Source organism: Panulirus ornatus, chromosome 20 (genome assembly GCF_036320965.1).
Source record: "Panulirus ornatus isolate Po-2019 chromosome 20, ASM3632096v1, whole genome shotgun sequence".
Lineage (NCBI taxonomy): Eukaryota > Metazoa > Arthropoda > Malacostraca > Decapoda > Palinuridae > Panulirus > Panulirus ornatus.
Window position 1 is genome coordinate 2,105,001 of NC_092243.1, and position 21,062 is coordinate 2,126,062.

The 21,062-nt window shown below is 43.9% G+C and overlaps 1 protein-coding gene across 1 annotated transcript in view; it reads left to right on the plus strand.

Moving 5' to 3' along the window:
* Window positions 1-19,797, plus strand: part of LOC139755852 (venom carboxylesterase-6-like) — a 26,695-nt gene extending 6,898 nt beyond the window's left edge. The window contains 13 exon segments of the mRNA XM_071674470.1: window positions 1-787; window positions 3,019-3,105; window positions 5,685-5,816; window positions 9,188-9,214; window positions 9,216-9,336; window positions 9,990-10,175; window positions 11,137-11,333; window positions 12,243-12,405; window positions 12,944-13,137; window positions 13,758-13,893; window positions 14,729-14,867; window positions 15,720-15,937; window positions 17,169-19,797. The exon segment at window positions 1-787 is cut by the window's left edge and continues 107 nt beyond it. Of these exon segments, the coding sequence (XP_071530571.1) occupies window positions 368-787; window positions 3,019-3,105; window positions 5,685-5,816; window positions 9,188-9,214; window positions 9,216-9,336; window positions 9,990-10,175; window positions 11,137-11,333; window positions 12,243-12,405; window positions 12,944-13,137; window positions 13,758-13,893; window positions 14,729-14,867; window positions 15,720-15,937; window positions 17,169-17,320 (2,172 nt within the window). The 5' untranslated portion in view covers window positions 1-367 and the 3' untranslated portion in view covers window positions 17,321-19,797.
* Window positions 19,798-21,062: the final 1,265 nt, after the last annotated feature.

The window sequence follows — 21,062 nt, forward strand, 5'->3', positions numbered from 1 at the left end:
GCTTTGACAACACTAAAAGTGACGTTACTGACAACAGCACGAACTCTTACATTCAAGATCAATTAGAATTGAAAAGACATAGAAAAGAACTGGACAATAGACTCAAGATGTTCGAAGCTAATGAGCTTCTACGTGTTTCGAATACTGTTTCAGTGTCAAGTCGAAACATTTGAATACAATTGCTGAAGTGTTTACATACGACTGTTAAATGTCATGTGGAAGTGCTTATATACAAGTGTGTTTAGACAAAAACGTTTAAGTGCCTAGTCGAAACGTTCGAACAGAAATGTTTCATTGTACAGATGCAAACGTTTAAACATGAATGTAAACAAAGTGAAAGTGTGAGGACAGCAAAGGTATACCGGGAATGGACGCGCAATTTCTAGCCTTGATTCAGACAGGGAAGACCCGGTCAGGAAGCTATCACAACACACTCGGTTGTAATTCCAAGTTCGGTGGAAAAACGACGAAAAAAAGCAATGGCCTGAGACCTAAAATGGCGCGACCACCAGCCAGACCACAGGAGGAGGCTGGGGGCTGTATTGTCCCTTGGAAATGGTCTCTGATGCTTTTGGTCTACAGGAAATTGCCTCATTTGCTCACAGTTCCCAGAAAATGGTCACTCTCAGGACCAGTGTCAAGGACCAGACCCGGCATCTCTATGGTCCCAAGAAAATGGTCTCTCATGGTCCTGCCCCTGATGGCGGTGGTGGTCTTGGGCGTAGGACCATGTGGATCTGCAGGTCAGGACACGAGCATCAAACTTCGCCAGGGATCCGTGCAAGGGGTGAGTAGCGGTAGCCATCATCTACCTCACAGCCAGAGCGAGGTACGTGATCCTCCCCTGGTGCTGGCGGGGCTCTGGCTGCAGGAAACCTTCCCTAACTTGATGGAGCGAATATTTGTGGGAAAAAGATATCAAAAATTCCCTTCCATGTTTAATGAAATTTAGGTCTAGTCGGAACCACGAAGGTCCATCAATTCTTCCAGAAATAATAGAATGATTCACTATGAATATACAGACGGTGTTCCTCGTAACTCAATATAATGCTGGAGAAGATTTTGATTGTTCGGATCAAAACAAACTTCATTCAATTTGCGTTTGGGAGAAACTCTATCCCATTCTTACCCAGAGAGGGGGGAGTATGTTGGGGGGGGGGGGGGGGGGGGAAGTTCACTTGCCCTTTGACCTCTATGTGACCCCTGTGGACCCGCTCCGCCAGCATCAACGACATGGCTGGAGTACCGTTAGGCCAGGTACTGCCTCCCTTGGTGTGTGTATGTGTGTGTGTGTGTGTGTGTATGTGTGTGTGTGTGTGTGTGTGTGTGTGTGTGTGTATGTGTGTGTGTGTGTGTGTGTGTGTGTGTGTGTGTGTGTGTGTGTGTGTGCGTGTGTGTGTGTGTAAAACCCTGACCTGAAGCCATGAAACATCCTGGTTATTGTTCCGTCTTTCACTCTCACATCGCGGCCACCAGTGACGTCCACAACAGTGCATTTTAGTGCCTCTCTCTCTCTCTCTCTCTCTCTCTCTCTCTCTCTCTCTCTCTCTCTCTCTCTCTCTCTCTCTCTCTCCCTGGCTGGCAGCCCGTGTCTACCTACCTGGGTATCGGGAAGTTTAGTGACGGTTGCGCCTTGAGCAGACACTTTAGTGACTGTCAAGTTTCATACCCTTGACCCAGGTAGCTGTCTTTTCTTTCTACCTCGACCACACGTGGGTTGTGGGCATACAGTCCCCACACATACATACAGTCTCTACACTTGACCTAGCCTACACGACTCGTTTTTGTAACTAGATTTTCCTTCGGTGATCGCTACGCGCCAGCTCCACCATTTGGCAAAATCTCGTCGCAAGCACTGTGTGTGTGTGTGTGTGTGTGTGTGTGTGTGTGTGTGTGTGTGTGTGTGTGTGTGTGTGTGTGTGTGTGTGTATGTGTGTGTGTGTGTGTGTGTGTGTGTGTGTGTGTGTGTGTGTGTGCGTGTGCCTCTTTCCCCCGTGACGGGAGGAAGCGTCACACACACACAGGTACGCTTGTCAGCGAAACAAATAGCAACACAAATGTCCAGATGTATACAGAGCAAAACGTTCCCAGCATACACAACCTATACACGTCTCCATGTAAGTTACTTTTTGTATTGTGACCTTAGGCTGACCAGGGTCACCGGATGTTCCAAACAGACCCAGGATGTGAGAAATAGCTTAACTATTTTACCCTCAAAATGGTGGCAAGGATGTGTTCACCTCGGGAAGACAGAATATTTTACGAGAGCTGCTGGCTTGAGCCCCTGTCATGGTGCCTCGTGTGGTCAGACATCTTAGGTAGACACACACACACACACACACACACACACACACACACACACACACACACACACACACACACACTGACAAATGATCTCGTATGTTTTTTCCAAGTCACTAGGGTCGCCCACTCTCTCTGCAACGAAGATAAATCTAAATGGAAGAAAGAAAGAATTTAAACACATTCGTCGAGGGTGTAAGGTCGAGATTTATTGGACCTGTTTCTTTCAATATTTTATATTGGATTTATGGCTTTACGCTCCTGTGTGTATATCACTTTTTTGATCCAGTGATTTATATGTTTCTGTGTTACACATTCCATATTATATCTTTATTGATACATTTGTAGCATAGTGTTCCAAAAGAGATAAATACGATCTTACGATGCCAAAAAAAAGTAAGAATCTAGATATTTGGTTAATACTGGAGGTCTGTAGACGTCCTAAGGTGTGAAGATATTACCAGTGGAGAGATGATTCCCAGGGGACAGATTCCAAGGGACAGAATCCTGGTGGACACATTCCCAGCGATAGAATCTCATCAGAAAGAATCCCATCCCAGGATTCTTGCAGTTCCTCTTCACAAACACGCCTCCGTCTCAGGTGGCGGAGCTTTTTTATTTGAGTAAATATGAGTTTTCTGTTTTCTATATTCTATTGTTGTGAGGTGCAGAAAGAAAACGTGTATTACCAGTACAAACTTGAACGTATTTCTGCAGGTCCTGCGGCAGTCCAGCAGCCGCCAGATTTACGCTTATCTGGGAATTCCATACGCCAAGCCCCCCTTAAAGGACCTCAGGTTTCAGGTAAGAAAGACGCTTGTGCTCCCGGCAAGGCAGCGAAGGAGGGAGGGAGGGAGGGACGGAGGGAAGAGAAGAAGCAGAAGGAAGGAAGAGAGAGAAAAAATAGAAGGGAACGGAGGGAGTAAAATGGGGTTCTCACTTATGTAGGAGAACAAAGAACAGTCCATTAACGTTCCATATGTGTCTTGTAGAATTTCCCTATATGCTGGTCATTTGACCTTGTTCCTATAAACCCTTCTCAAGCAAGTGTCAAAACAGTATAGAAAGACGGAATGTTATCTTCAATTCTTCGAAGCAAAAGTGAGCATGAGACAATGATGATTACCATAACATTAAATCTTCTTTGAAAATTATTGAAGACAGTTTCCTTCCACATGGTCGAGGGAATTTTGGATAATTTGTATTTATATGCAGATGAGGTTTATTTTTTCTCATTATGATGTTGTTGACATAATCTCCACCTTAATTTGGGTCATGGTTGACACAAAATGGCATTTAATGTCTCTTTAAATGCTAAGAGCACTTCATTTTCTGTCTCTTTTGATGAGCTCTCGGCTTGTTGAGGAGGTAATGGGTGTGTGGAAGGAAGAGTGTGTCTTGTGTGTGTGTGTGTGTGTGTGTGTGTGTGTGTGTGTGTGTGGAACCATTAACCCTACATTCATGTACATGACGTGAATGAAGCTGTGAGAAAATCATACCTATCTCAACAGAAAATAATATCCATCATAAACTTCCATTCTCTGTTACAGTTCATAAGGTTTTCAATGAAAACGAAAACCCTTCCTCTCTGTTAACTCGACACTCGAAGTTGAGTCATGTGGTCAAACTTGCCTCTCTCACCAGCTGCCAGATGTATCACACGACATGCAGTTATGCCTCTGGTGTGGTTAGCGAGATGCCTCAGGCTTGCAGGTTGTTCACACAGTCTAACAATCTTCATGTTTGGATGAGAAAATATACGACACGTCTGAGTACATAAAGTTTTAGCAATCATACACAAAATTCCTAAATGTCATTATAAATGTTTCTATATTACTTACCACTTCCAAATATGATGGAGGTATTCAATGACTTAACTATCCAGAAATATATCCCCACAAACCATAATTGATTCTACATTCTGCAAGGCCTTTAGGGTCTCGACATTTGCTTAGACCTACACGAGGGTTCTCGTAATACATCTCATCTAAAAGCTTTCTCCACCTGATCCTCTCCAACACTCCATGCTTCACGAACATGAAACGTTCAAACCCTACATCAAACGATCCAACCCCCTCCCCACATACATCTTCCTTTACGATGTCTATAAAGACTAAACCTCTTGATGTATTTCTTTCCTCCAAAAGAGAATATTATGTTGATCTCTTCCGCCGCGTAAGTATCGACCATTAGCGCCCTCCAAACTCTTGTTTACTGCCTCTTATGTTTTCCTATAACCTTCCCATGAACTGCGGGGCGTCCTATAGACTCGGCTGTTCTAAACTGCCTCTGACCAACACTAACTGCTACCTGTGTACTCCTATACCATTCCCACAAACAGCTCGGCGTCCTGGAGTTTCCGCCGTTCTAAACTGCATTTGAACACGATTCTCCAGCGTTGAAACCACAGCAAAAGCTGTTCGAACCCCTGATAAAATCAAGGAATAAACGCGGTGACAACATCTCCTCTCCTGCCTACGACGGTCGTGAGGATGTAGCGGCATCGGTACTCACTCCTCCACCTCTCTCCTTATTACGATCATCAAAGAATTTCCATTTCTGTCAGTCGCCTCAAGTTCCTCTTCACCCTCAGCCATCAAAGAAGCCCTAACTACGTTGTTATCTCTCCCGCCATACAGAACAGCCTTAAGAGAGTATTCATCATCATCATCTTGGAGCTCAATGACCTCATTATAACCCTTGTTGACCTCTCTTTTATAATAAGCTCAACCAGTCTCCGTAGACCATTCACTCGTCGCCAAGACGTAGGTCTGATTACGTGTATTCACATCATCCACCAACCATTTGGATACATTTGAAACTGTCATCTGGCAATTCAGTGTCCCACTTGACGATCTTACCTCCCAATGTGTGACTGTTCCTTCTAACTACCCAATTATCTCCTGCTTGTGGCTCTTATCATTTGATAACTATACCGCTATAACTAAAATTACAAGTTATGATTCCGTGTTATAGATTGAGAAACCTAATTACTACTTGCTTATATATATTTCCAATTAGTCTCATATAGTTACACTACCCAATGTACTTCTTGTTTCATATATAACCATAAACTACTCCCTCTTAGTTGTTCTAACTGCCTAACTGCCTCTTCATTGCCACTCTGAACAACAGATTAGTTCCGAATGACGTCACTACCTGCCCAACGACTATTTCGTTACCACAAATTATTCCATACTGGTCTTCCTAATAACCAATTAGTTTACAGCTCTAACCACGAAAGCAGTCACGCCCTACAGATCTAACCACGCCAACGACCGCCTCGTTAAAGCTCAGACCACCAAACTGACAGCCAACCGTTACAGATCACAGCTGCCGGTGGTTCCCGAGGTTACAGCTGTAATGTCTCTCCTCCTTTACAGCCACCCCAGCGTCATGATGGCTGGACCAGTACCCTGTACGCCAGCGAGTTCGGTGCCGCTTGTCCACAGCCTTTCCTGACGGGGGTCCAGATCTCTGAAGACTGCCTCACCCTCAATGTTTGGATACCTGAGGTGAGATACTCCTCTCTCTCTCTCTCTCTCTCTCTCTCTCTCTCTCTCTCTCTCTCTCTCTCTCTCTCTCTCTCTCTCTCTCTCTCTCTCTCTCTCTCTCTCTCTCTCTCAAGCCCTTCTTTCCTTTAGGGAACTCTCTGACCTTCGTGGTTCTCATCTCTCCACCACAAGTTCTCGTATGTTGCTAATGTCTACTATCTGACCTAGCTATGTACTACATGTTAAGTTCTATGCTTCTTCACGTTTCAGGAATATACGCTGTCTTATGATGTCCTCAGGTGGCATCTTAATCTTGCTATATTTCGTCATAATCTAGCGAGAGTCTATTTTCTCTTACGTCACCATAACAAGTGTGCACCAGATCATTCTGGTCTTAATCTTGTGTTTTATGACAGGACGTAAAACCATTACGTGGGTTTAATACAGAAAACAACAGACATTGTTCATATGATAATCTCTTGGTAGAAAGTGTGATCTCAAAGCCGTTTTCAGTAAACCTAATGTTATTCTAGCTTACTGTGACAGCAAGAAAGACCTATTACTCTTCCCTCCCACTCAAGTCTGGGGTTATGAACTCCCCATAACCGTAGTCACACTAACCTACGAGGTGTTACAGCAATAGCATTAACATTCTTATACACCAAAGGGTTACTTTGATCCCACTAAAGTCCTAGAGGGATCTGGTAGCTTACAAAGGACCCTCTTTTGATATCCAATTCCATTCATCCTTTAACAGAGGTCTTCACTTATTCACACATCACAGAGCAAACACTTATCCCTTATTCATGGCCTAGATAAACACCCGAGCGTTTACGTATCATAGTCATACATCGTATGTGCAGCTCGCCATCTGTTACACACGTTGCTTATAGGAGACGCACGTCTTTTCTCGTGTTATTTTTGTCTCAGGGATCGAAGCCTCTTTTATCAGTCTCACATTCATATAATCCTTTGCTTGCAGTGCGAGATGCGAAGGTTTTTTTTTGCTTTCTCGCCTGTAAATTGTTTGTGTTATGTCAACTAAACACTATCACTTCTAATATGTAGAATCTAAGAGCAATGATTCCGTAGTAATCATGGAAGCCTTTTGACACTTCATGACAAGAGTGACCCAGAATGTTGGCGAACCGGGAAAATATTAGTCATTAGCGAGCATCCGTCATATAGCTAAGTCCCACATCAGAGGTCTATACATAAATGAATCCATTCACAGGCATTCGAATCCTTAGCACAACACAGTGCTTGTGTTCGTGGGTATGAACCTATCAAGGAACACTAAACGTTTATGAATAGTCATTTTTGGCAAGGTTTTGTGGATTACGTATATGAGATTGACTCTACTGGTCGTCGCCAGTCTTGCTGTAAGAAAGCGCTGCTTGTCACTCCTCATCGTCGCCATCTCAACCAAAATAGATGTTGAAGACCTCAATTAGTCTCTCCTGTGAGGATCTTGGTCTAAAGTTTGATAACCAGATTGAGTCTCTCCTCCGAAGATAGAAATTTGTTCATTTCTGTGACGCCAGTCCGTCCTTGTTATCAAAACATTAACCAGCATTTATCCAGACGATTCTAGACAGACGGGCAATCAATCCTTCTAGAAGATATCAGATGGGCACTTCTCTCATTCTCAGTCTAATGTTCACACGTGAAAATATCAAGAGGTGTTTGATAGAAGCTATCCAGTCTTGATTCTAGTTTAAATACAAACTTTTCCGCTAGAGATCTTTGCACTTTTGGACGTTCTTTTATGAAAAACGATATGATTCTTGAACATAAGCTCAGGCCAAAAGGCAGGATAGGCAAACATACACGTCAGTCAAGAGTAAACACATAGTAGTCTCCTTTTACATCCAAAGGTAAAGACGTACACAATAGACACTTGGGCTTCGTATTATTTAATACCTGCGGTGGAAACGCAGTCGCCCATCGTGAGGTTTAAGTGAAAATGAATCCTATTTTCCGACCGAATTATTTGGAAAAGGATGAAAGAGACGAGTCGAACTATGGGCCACTTAGTACACCCTTCCTTCACTTCCCTCTTCGCCCTCTGATGGTCTTAGTCAATCAGGCTTCTCTTGAAGCCTACCTTATACACCCTCTGTTGGCTGTAGTCAAACAGACACCTTATCGACCCCCTTCTCTCTGCACTCCCTATGTATTGGGTAAAGGCAAAGGGGCTCTCCGTTGTCTTCCCGTTGTTGGTAAACATTAAATAGGATTCCCTTGTTATTAACCATTATATCTTCTGTTAGTGGTGGGGAAGAGGAGCTTCTTTCGCTCACTCTCTGTTCGTCGCAGGCAACAGAAGCCTCTTGTCGCTTACGCTCTGTTGGTCGCAGGCAGCAGAAGCCTCTTGTCGCTCACTCTCTATTGTTTCGAAGCCCAACAGGAGTTCCTCGTCACCCAGGTTCTGTTGGCTTTACCCCACCAGTTACCCCTTGTCAACCCTCCCTCTGGTCGCAAACATGAAGGTCTTCACTACCTTCTATCTATTCCCTTCGTCACTCTTTTCTTCTCTCTCTTCCATCTCCTTCTTCCTTTCCCTTTCCCTCATTTACTGTCACTCCCTCATTCTCCTTTCATTCCCAATTCCTTCTTCTCCCGTCCTGTATATCCTGCCTATCCCATTCATTTCCTACTCCGTCCCTCTTCCACTATCCAGCTTCCTCATCTCCTCCTCTTCCCCTGTCGTCTGCGTCTTTTTCATCTGATCTGTAATCATCCCTCATCCGCCACACACCCTAATATGTTTTGGCAATAAATTACCAGAGATAACTTTCTGGATGCTTACAAGTTGTCATCTTCAACATTAGGAATTTGTTATTTTTGCTCATTTGAAAAATGATCTCTCGTGTGTTCTCGTTGCTTTGTCGCTTTTTTTTATAAGAAGTTATTTAAGATTAAGCTTTTTTGATGTTTCAGACTTTTGGAAGGTACCTGGAAGTACAGTTTGAGCACTGGCCTGTGGTTTGCCAATGTGTCTATGATAAGAACATGACCTCCTTCCTGATAACAGCTCTTGACCTCTCAAATGCAGACAGAATTTGATCTTTGATCCACAGGCAGAAGCTTATCCCATACTATTCTAACATTGACCTGGTGTAGTTATCTATCTCCAGATTGTTAAGATCATCATTTGCCAGACTTTATCCATACCAGAAGATTTTTGACCTTTGGCCTTAACCTGACTCACCTTCAGGAGAGGATGATATGACCCATTTTGAACACATGACCTTGGTCCTGAGATATAAATCAGGTTCTTTGAACTACTGACAGGATAGTTAGACCCTAACACTTAACCACCGATTTGAACTTAACCCTTGACCTACATTGGTGCTGACCTTTGACCTGTACGTCTGTTCTTCCCGCAGCTGCCGCGTGGGTTCCGTCAGTACCCAGGTGGTGGTGCTGGTTGAGGGGGAGATGTTCATCACGTCTGCCCCCTCCAGGTTCCCAGGGCAGGACCTGGCTGCCTCTGACCTCATCGTCGTCTCCATCAACTACCGCACCAATGCCTTCGGTAAGTCGCTCCCAACCTCCAACCCCACACCCCCAACCTCCAACCCCACACCCCCAACCTCCAACCCCACACCCCCAACCTCCAACCCCACGCCTCCCAACCTCCAACCCCACGCCCCTAACCTCCAACCCCACGCCCCCCAACCTCCAACCCCACGCCCACCAACCTCCAACCCCACGCCCCCAACCTCCAACCCCACGCCCCAACCTCCAACCCCACGCCTCCCAACCTCCAACCCCACGCCCACCAACCTCCAATCCCACGCCCCCAACCTCCAACCCCACGCCCCAACCTCCAACCCCACGCCTCCCAACCTCCAACCCCACGCCCCCAACCTCCAACCCCACGCCCCCAACCTATCACCGATATCCTGCAAGAGTTCCCGTTTTCCAATAAAATTTCTGGAGTCTCATTTACATCCTGAGCCTCATGTGAGAGATAGTACTGGTTATCTTAATTATCTACTTGGTCGCACCCATGCTATGGACTGACCCCTTCACCTGTTATCTTCAGGGATGTATTATGATAACATGCAGAGTACAAGTTGATCACCACACACACACACACACACACACACACACACACACAAGGTAGTAATTTCGGAAATCATCAATAATTTGCATGACTGCTCAACACTGCCTGGTACCTTGCAGGCTTCCTGACATGGCAGGATCGTGTGCTGCCGGGGAACCTGGGTCTCCGGGACCAGTCGCTGGCGCTCGAGTGGGTCGCTGAGAACATCGAGAAGTTCGGCGGTGACCTGGGCCGGGTCACGCTCCTGGGTCACTCTGCAGGAGCAGCCTCTGCCGCTTACCACCTCGTCCACCCCCGTAGCCAAGGTCAGTATGACATACTCCCTCCTTCCTCCCTCAGTCACGCGAGGTCAGAGTCAACCAGTCCCAGTGGTAAGGCTCACCGGTCCTCCATCAATATTAGTCTCTTCATCACTTGACGATTCGGGTCAAAAAACATTTCTTAACCTTTAACAGGAATTTCATTTTTCATCTCATTTTACAGTCGTTGAATCAGTGCAGACACTGAGGAGATAAAACTCCCTCTACAGATTTATTCTTCATGTAATCTGAATACCTTAGTTTAATCTTCTCCGAAAGCTAACATAGAGGCAGGCAATTCCCGGGTTTAATCGAGCTAACTCGGTCATATTACAGGGGCTCTTCGATTACCCAGTCAAATTCCTGATTCTTTTTTTTTCCCCGGGAACCTCTCCATCAGGGAATTAATCTCCCTCTCGCCCCTCGCTCCTTTTTCTGATTTTCGTTTCCTTAGGTCATCCAAGTTCGTCCAACAATGACCCGTTAGGTTTTACCTACTGCAGGGTCTTTGCCGAGGTCGTTTCAGGTCAAGGTTACCAGGAAGTGTTACCAGCAAACAATTCGCTGTTTTTTGTACGTTATCTTGGCTTTCCTACTTCGTCATTAACTTAGGCAGAATTGTTTCTGCAGAGCAGTCAATATTTTCCCTTTAGCTGGGCTCCCCAGTCTGGTTCACGCGACACAGCTTTGATATATCTGGTTTCCCAATTCAATTGTTTCTCATATGAGGTCTATAAATTGAATTTCCGAAGGTTGTCCCAACAGAAGATTGAGAATGTATAACGATAGAAAACCTAGTATTTCTTTATCAGAATTGTTCTAAACAAAAGACAAATAACCTCTCCTTATTCCTTCTACCTTCCCGCTAAATTTTTGTTCTCAAACATTATTCTTTTAGGTTTTGGAAACTATTCTTTTAGGTTTTGGAGACCAATACAAGAAAATAAATCTTTTCTTCTAACTCCAGGACCGTTCAAGCAGATGATCCTTCTCTCTGGGTCGAACCTGTCCCCATGGGCTCTCAGCAGACGCCCCCGGGACGCCGCCAGGAGGCTGTCGGAGCGTGTAGGATGCGGGTACGTCTCTGGCTCCACCTACCTCCTGGAGTGCCTCAAGACGAAGGATGTTAACCAGATTGTCAAGGCAGTAGAGCGACTGATTGAGGTGCGGCTGCTTGGTCGGAAACTGTTTCCCTTCTGAGCGCATCCTATTTGCTCCTTCCTTCAAAAGACTTTGCTATATTTCGTTACATTATAATTACATATATATATATATATATATATATATATATATATATATATATATATATATATATATATATATATATATATATATATATATATATATATATATATATATATATATATATATATATATATTCCTCGTTCACTTACTGTATATCTTGACGGTGGACTTATCCCTATCCAGTCCTTTCTCTTATTCTCCTATTTGATCATTTATCCCACTCATTCTTCTATACCTTTCATGCACTAATCTTACTTACCTTTGCATATTCACATATCATTTCCCGCTCACTACTGTTCATCCTTCAACTTTTTCTCACTCATTTACTCTTGTCTGATTGTATTGTTCATCCAAAGCTCAGACAAGATCAGTTCAAACACTGAAAGTATCAAATCGTGTATGAAGAAGTGTTCTGGCAGGGGACTGAATTTAGCATCAGAACTCACCTCAGAACCTGACTTTTCAGTTTAGCAAAAATTCTTTTAATTTCCTGATATCTTTTGTAATTGGAGGGCACAGACTTTTGCTGTTATCATTGTCATTTTTATCATGTTCCTATCATCGTTACCATTATTGATGTCATTTATACCATTATTACCATTATCATTGTTATCAGTAATGTTACTACCATTATCATTACCCTCAATAGTAGTAGTAGTAGTAGTGGTAGTAGTAGTAGTAGTAGTAGTAGTAGTAGTAGCAGTAGCAGTAGCAGAGTAGTAGTAATGCTCTAGCTTTCCATATCATACCCACATTTTTTCTTCTCAACATCTTTCTCATTCTACATCTTCCTCTCAAGTTTCATGACCATGTCTTCCTCCTCTACAGGAGGGGAACCCTTACTACCTCTTCGCACCCGTTGTGGACACGTACCTTCCTCAGAAGGGGCGGATGGTGCCCTTGGAACCGCTCAGAGCAGTCAAGGAGAACGCTAACAGGAGGATACCCGTCCTGCTTGGCCTTTCTGAGAACGATGGATCCGTCATGCTATGTAAGTACTCGTTTACAGGGGCTTATCACAGTGGTCGTTGACTGTTCGGTGGGGTAGTTGACAAAGTGAATCATAAAGTGGTTTGTGAGAAGTACTCTTGGTTATGGTATGCATGGTAGGTTCAATGGAACTGTTCGAGATATTTCATTCGCGTGGTTCACTGTTTTATGGCGGTGATCCATTGTTTCATGCGTATTTTTCGTAATGGGAGACACAATAATGGTCCATATTCTGGATTACGTGAGAGATATGTTCAAGTGATTCATGGTAACGGTCTGGAGGGAGTGTTTACGGCACTGAGCAACTGGCAAGGTTTATGAACACGTAGCAAGGGATTGCTTCATGGCAGGGACTCGTCGAATTCTGCAGCTTCATTTTTATGTGTTTCAACCTCGTGTACCCATGATGTTCTCTTACCTTTACAACTATAAGTCATACAACTGTCCTCCAGCAGATAGCCACATCTTAGACCATCGAGTCTTCTGTTATCTGGCATTTCACATGTCGTCCTCCCACGTCCCACCTTCCTCTTTTTCAGACATAAAGAGAGAGATCAGTCACATGACCTACGATGACCTGAACCGATACGGCCACGAGATCCTGGTGCCCCTTCTGACCTCGTTAGCCAACCTTGGCAACGGTGCCGCAGCCATCAACAAGATGGTCGAGTACGCCTACCTCGACAGGGCTCCTGTGGGCAAGAAGGACGAGCTGGTGCTTGAGATTGTCAAGGTGAGCGGACGTTTTGACTTCGAGGGAAGGACATAGATGAGTAAGACAGAATGTTGGAAGAAGAGGGGAGTGAGGATGACTTGGGAGGTGATTTGCAAAGTCGAGAGAGAAGGCAAAAGTCTAGGATGACTAATGGTAAGCTGTATAGTAATGGAGCAAACATATGTAATATGATATAGCGATGGAGGGAATATATGTAATACAGTGTACTAATGGAGGAGATAACGAATCTAGTACAAGGCAGGTGGAAACATATTAGAATATCATCAACGCGTCAAAGATAGACACAAATATTTCATTTGCAAAGAATAACTCTTAGAAAATCTCAGAGTATGACGTCGTTGGCAAAGTGTGAGTCACCGCTACAGAATTTGATTAATATTTCTTATATACTCATGAATCATTCTCCTTTACTAGCACTTTGCTTTGGACTTTCATAGATCAGTGAATACTTCACCATACTCACATCACTTCTATCACTTCATTCATCCAGTCGTCTATTCCTTACAGTATACATTGACAGTAAGAGTAACTTTCATATCTGTGTTTATATTTTGCCTTATTCCTGTCATGCTGTTCGTCATTCAACCATCATTACTTGCACGGACATTTTGACCCAGATGTTCACTGACGGGATGTTCAAGGCGCCGGTGGCCAAGCTAACGGAGGAGGTGTCGAGTAGAGGACTCACAACCTACCTCTTCGTCAACACCTTCTTCGCCAGGGACATCTACGACTCACACACCAACATCACAGGTTTGCTGCTGAAAGGCCGTCTTCGCTACGCCATGGTCACCACTTGCCTTTACCCTACACTGCTTACGGTCGCTGCTATGTTACTAGGACCATTACCCCACTGGCCTAGCTTGCGATTTATAGCATTTTTCTGGCAATGTAACTTTCTCCAGATACACAGGATCACCAACATTATTATATAGATAGAGGGTGGAATGCTACTAGAAGCCGCTTCATTTTGATATTCTGTCTTTTGTTTCATGTGGCTCTCTTCCTATCAGTAGTAATAGGAATAACAACAGTTGTAGTAGTAATAGTAGTGGCTGTGGTTGATGCAGTAGTAGTAGCAGTAGTGATAAAGCACTGCTAATGATAGCAATGGTGATAACTTTGATAGTATTAGTAGCAGGAGCAGTAGTACTAATAACAGTAGCAGTATCAACAATGCAGTGACCGAAACAGGAAATCTTGTATATTACACTGGGGTTGTCCAGAGGTTTGTCTGTAGCACACTTTTACACTGGGACTCGGACCAGTCAGAGACCCACTTCTGCAGTACCCAAAGAGGCCTTAACTGTCGGATGATGTCACCTCACACAGAGAGACCTGGCCTTTTGAGTATATCTTTAGATCGAAGGTACGTGAAGTAGTTATATGTTTGCTCAAAGTTGTTTTGTGTTTGATATTCTGAGTGTCCGTGTCTTTGTCTGTCTGTAGTCATAGTTTATTAGTGGCGGACGAACTGTTATAATGTTTGGTAACACCACCATAACTACCACTACCGTAATTACCACAACCACCATCACCACCACCACCACCATCATCACGAGTAACACCATCCCTCTCACGACCCCAGGAGCATTACACGGGGCCGAGCTCGCCTACCTCTTCGCCCCGGCCGCCTACAGACAGATCTTCAACCTTCCTCTGACCTTCCCAGAGGAGAGGATCAGCCAGAGTCTCAAGAGAATGGTCTTCAGCTTCGCCAGCAACAGGTAATCAAAGCTTCGTCAAGGAACTCATTCTTCCGCACTTAATGAGCGCAGTTGGTGTCACTGCCTGTAAAAATTACCATAAGTACTTGCTACACTACTGTAAAGTGGTGTCACTTTCCTGATATGTAGTTGGAAGTACTTGCCAAGCTTGTGTAAGCATCGCCACTTTCATGAAATGAAGAATTAATCTTCAGGATAGAACCAATGGTACCATGGACACAATCCCTCTGAGTACTGTTAGGAAGAGGTAGATGAATTAATAGATAGACAGATAAACGAAAGGTAGGTAAGGAACTTTAAGATGATTCGAGACACAGAAATAAGACAAATTTCAAAAGAGTGAGGAGGCTTCGTATGAAGGGTGAAATGACGAGTTAGTGGCGCAGACTCCAGGGTATATGTTAAAGGGCTATCAAGCTGAGATGTGCCATGACCTTACCTCCCACTGTGGTTATCATAATACACTTCCAGAGATCAAATCTCCGGCTTTATAGGCTAAGCTGGAGGACTGGCTAATGACCAGCCTTACAGCATCGAGTGCCAGCACCAGTCATGCTGTGTCATGACCTAGACCCAATTTTACCGTGTCGAATCTTCCAGCGTCGAGTCTCAAGATTACGTTTACATTGCCAGGTCTTAACACCTTTCTCACAGTCTTAACACCGTCTTACAGTGTCGAGTCTACTGATATCAGTCTTACAATGTACCAGTCTTATAGTGTTGAATTCCAGCACGAGTCTTACAGAGTCGAATCCCAGCACCAATCTTGCAGCGTCGAGTTCCAGAATTCGACAATAGAGGTGACCTTTTTTCTTTTACTTCAATGATCTTCACATCAATATTGTCCCTCAGGATCCCGTACCTGGGGCAGTACAGTCCACGCTGGGGTCGCTTCACCCCAGAGAGTCCAACGTACGCCTCACTGGAGTCAGGGCAGGTGCACCAGGCCTACCAGCACCACCAGATAGCCTTCTGGAACGATCTGCTTCCCCAGCTGGGCTACCTCGCCACCCTGAACCCTGACGGCAAGCCCACCACAGGCACAGAGGAACCGACCACCGACTCCCAGAGTAAGTACCACGTCAGGTACTGTGAGCTCTCTGTCTTCACTGTACCAGGGTTACGATCACAGTCCTGCTGGTGTGTCGGTACACCACACTACCTCTGTGTTTGTCCGTCTATCTTTATCAGTTCATTCTTGTGTCTGTTTTTCGACTCGTTCTATAAGCTCCTACTTCCCTTGAACAGCGAAGCTGAGGCGAAGTACTTCTTTCTTCAATAGGATTGTTAACATATGGAGTGACTTGCTAATCACAGTGATTGTAGGTAGTGATATAGATACGTTTAAGAATAGACTTGATACATATTTCGGTTTTAAGTCAATGATTTGTATTAATTGCGCCTCCATAGACACTTTGATTTGCAAATCATTCATTCTCTTTGAATCATTTGTATACCTTCTGATACTTTCCACTACCACAAATAGCCTCGTAAGGACCCAGTGTTTGTTGCCGATTTTCTTTTGTATTCCTCTTACCTTTATTCCTTTTAAGGTCTACAAACACCTGTGAAGCTCTGATCAATTCCTTCATTTCTCTTTCTTGTCCTATTTTCCTTTCACCCAAGGTTGTCGTCGGGATATGTTTTGCCCGTGCCAGGTCGGCTACTATAAAAAGAAGAGGCTCAGATCTATGATATAAAACCTAAGTAAATCAGGTGTGTGGATTCAAGTCATGGTTGTCATATGTAATCCTAGGTCATTCTCTCCAGACATGCTATCGTCAGATGAATAGCAACGTTAATGGCTGGCTGGCTCTTCATTCCCATCAATCAACGATGCATGCAATCAAGTTGCCAGTGGTTATCAAACATAACACAAACTTAGTTATTCAGATGTAGCAACTGAGTAACCAACCATTCGAGTCCCATTTATGTACAAATACGAATAATCTTTTATTTGTTTGAGTGCGAGAGTGTAAGTGATGCTTACTGTTTGTTTGTATACCTATAAGTCTATCAATTTACTGTTGTAGATGTTATCATATATAGAGATGAAATACGGCAATGACTTAGTTCTGAGACAAATTTAATTCTCTGACACAAGAATTGACAACTTTTCCAAGCTGTACAGAACCATCTGTATCCAACTATTGTTTCAACACAGCCTCAACGCCTGGTCGAAGTGCGGCGAAACCCTGTATATCTTTCTGATGAAGGCAGGCTTCAAAAATGTGTGTTCAGGGACTTTAGTCGGCGACAGCACATCCAGCTGTTAACTCACAATCGTTTTCTTTCTTTCAGTCATCACCCCTGGGACGGAGAACGCGTCGTACCAGTCAGCGGTGTGGGTGCTGGCGGCGGTCATCCTCCTGTTGATCACTGTTATCATAGTCTACATTGTGTGCTCGAGACGTCGACAGATGATCGACTCCAGCACACTGCGCGACCAATGACAGACGGAAACGAGGATTGGTGAACGAGCTGTCTACAGGCGAAGTGCGGGGACACTCAACGACCGAAAAGGGGGACGTGCTAGTCCCTCAAGAGTCCCCGGGGCCTCTGAGTCGTCGGAGATCGTGGAGCGTCCCTCAGTATCGAGATTCACTCATTTCGGATCGATGAGACACGAGAGGAGAGACCCAGATGGCTTCGAAGCCAGTGAGAGTTTACCCTCGAGCATTCTTACGACTGTCTCGAGGATTAACCCACTCATGAGGCTCTCGTCACTCGGGGATCTCGAGCGGTCACCTCCACATCACGACCATCCAGACTCGGTCTCAGAACGTAAAGTGAAACTATCGAATTTTCCCAAAGATCATTACTGGTTCAGATCTCAGAAGGACCGTGAAGATTCGATCATGGAAACAACTGCCGAGACGATTTACGACGATCGATCCAGACCTGACCCTCGCGATGGCTCCAGACGCGCGCAATACATCCAGGAGGATGATGCATCCTCAACTTAACACCTGAGTTGTTGTTGTTGGTCATCCAGGAGAACTGTGAGTCACCTACACCATCCCAGGTCAACACAGCTCCTTTCCAGAAGTCCTGCTATCCAAACATTATTATCTAAACATCTTGGAGACTTCTGGGTCACGATGGAATGATAAACCAACACCATGCGCCTGAGTGAGCTCGTTCCTCGGTCCTCGTTGTGAATAACTGACGTAACATTACCTTAATGTAAATTACTTTCTATAGTTTTAGTAAACGATATTTTTACGTAGGGATTCTGCTCATAAGTTATGCCAGTTCTTAGAATATGTCATATTAATTTATTGCTCTTGTATGCAATAGCTGTCCATAGAAGTACTACGGTCCTGGCTTGGGAGTGTTGAAGTGGTGCCGGGAACCGTCTTATACTCTCCACATCAGTGGTGAAGTCCTCGATCTCTATATCAGCAGAAGCATTTCGCTTTCAGATACTCACGAGAGCAAGTCTTTACCCCAACAATGAGAGCCTTTGTACTTGCCAAAGCTCTCTGTGTATTCTATCTTCTGTATATACTGTTTCTTATGTTCAGTGAACTAGTTGTAAGTACACTGTAGTTCCAGAAAAAAAAATGGAAATTCAGTTTAGGAAGTTTAAGTGTTTAAGAGTATGTGCGCTAAGTGCTTCACCTGTCAGTGTTTCCCAAGAGCTTCTCTGCCACTGAATGTCCCCAGAAGATGATACACACGGACCTTTACTGCTCTCCTAGAAGGACCTCTCTAAAGGTCGTACAGTCTGAATAACCAAAGCGTTCCTCACTGAGAATGTTGTACAGCCCAGATGTTACCCATGATAGTGTCGTAGATCTTCTATTCTTTAACCAGTGTTTTTCCACATCAGGTTTATTTTAACGGATTTCTAAATCTGCATTTTGAACGTATCAGTAAGCACACAAGCTGGTGCATGAGGGGATCTCACGTCGCTGCCACTAGTTCACAACCAGTGAACCATCATCTGAAACAGGCCCACTCTGCTTCACAACAAGTGAACCATCATCTGAAGCAGGTCCGCTCTGGTCCACAACCAGTGAACCATCATCTGAAGCAGGCCTCCCTCTGGTTAACAACCTGTGAACCATGTGAAGCAGTGGCTCCCAATTTTTTTCGAGTTGCCTGCCATTAACCTGATTTCCCCTACTTTGTGTACTATCTTACAGCTAAAGTCTTGAGTTGAAAATGTTAAATACTTCGAAGTTGAATATATCTTACGTTTCTAACGTTACTTGCTGTTGAGAAATATGTGGAAAATAAATTGTCAAAGTGCGGTCATTAACATGATTTATAGATATACCATTCTTCTTATGGTTGTAACTTCTAACATTAACACAATGTACCATATACACGACTCTTATGGGCCAGTAATGGTACGCATACCATGGTATGATGATCAGTAATCTAGGAGAAAACACTGAAGATGTTTTTTGATGTTGACTTTGGGTGATATGAACCTGGAGGGGAGAGCAACATGATATAGATGATAGTAAATTTAGGACACCCAAAGTGGTTTTCTTTATGGAATAACTGAGGCTGAACTCTTATTGTAGGCTGTATTTTGTTGGATCTACTGAATGATGCCGGTAGAAGGTCATTATGTTAGATCAGTGTTGATCAAGGGTACCTCGGGTACTGATGTGTTTACGTTGGGCACAGTGCGAATATGATCATGAAATTATTACCCACTTTTCTCAGAACCGACAGAGGTTCCTCTTGAAGGAAGTCACACTGTAAGGGTTGAGGAAAATGTTAAAATGTAGAGATTTCTATAGTTCGGTAGTGAAAGGATTATAGGAAATGAGATTGTACACACAGTTAGATAAGAAAAAAATGTGTGCCACTGTCTTCATAAAAGACTGTGACTGTAGGAAGAAAAGAAAGTAAGCTTTGATGTCTTCCAACGATTTCTCTATTTTATAGTAATAACGATAATAAAATATTCTAGAAAACTGTCGTTTACTGATATAACCTCCTACCTGCACGACTGTATTCTGTTCAAGGTAATAGGAATTTATTGTAACATAGGAATGAATTAGATCCTTTATTTTCAGCGCTGTTTTACTGGTTGCCTACCAATGATAAGGGATGACTAAGATAAACTGAAACGATTGGTGAATCTTATCAATGAGACTTCTCTCCCATCAGACCTTGAGAGCTCTTATATCCTCATCAGTAAATCTTTCTCTTCTCAAATGATCCCTTGAGTGTAACTTGAATATAAAGAAACCAAGTCAAAGCTGTTTTTATCAGATCAGGAGAAGGCCAGAAGGAAGAATTAGTGACCTAGGATACACTGTGGATCGATCATCCTAACTTTGAATTGAAGAAGCTCCCGAAGGTATTGCAGGCAGAGAGGAAATCTAAAGGCAGGGGTAACATTCCCCGAGTAACAAAATCCCGCACGGGGCAAGAGAAATGCCGATGTGTGTCCAGGTAAGATATAGTGGGATACTACAGACATGGAGATAAGCTGCTACAGATGTCAGAGGTTTAGGAATGTGAGAGCCAAGGGCACATAAACAGACAGGTGCAGGGTTTGCTTCAAACAGCACGTGACGGGGCAGTATAGGCTGTATGTCTCTCATCTATAGCTGGAAGAATTATATTTAGAGTCGGAACTGTTCACTGAAACCTCGAAAGAAGCTTCAGAGAGAGAGAGAGAGAGAGAGAGAGAGAGAGAGAGAGAGAGAGAGAGAGAGAGAGAGAGAGAGAGAGCTCTGCGAGACATCATTTCATTCCTGCTCCACAGCCTCAAACCCAGTTTTGGGTCGAACAGTTGTAGCAGCTTCATATGAACCCTCAAGATAAACTAGACTTCACACTGTTCCCAGTCCTCTCTAGTCTAGAAATCTGCCACCAGAGGTTTCGTAATCCCCATCCTAGTGGACTAAGGCTCCACAACCTGATATATCAACTCACCTGGACTCCCTGGCGAGTGGTCTGGAGAAAAATTATAGTGCAATGCATCGAGCAACAAAGTTTGTTATGACGGAACTCAATGTTTTGGATTCGGCGATCAGTTCGGCAGACATCAGAAAGGAAAGACCTCTGACCAACGGTGCTGGAAAATTACCTTTCTAAAGGGCTGGTTAGAATCTCTTGGAACAACACATCAAATTTCCACATCTGCAGCAAAATCAAGAAAATTGGAAGTTTTTAGCTCTATCAAACATTACATAAAATTTGTTCAGAAATCAGGGGAGTGGA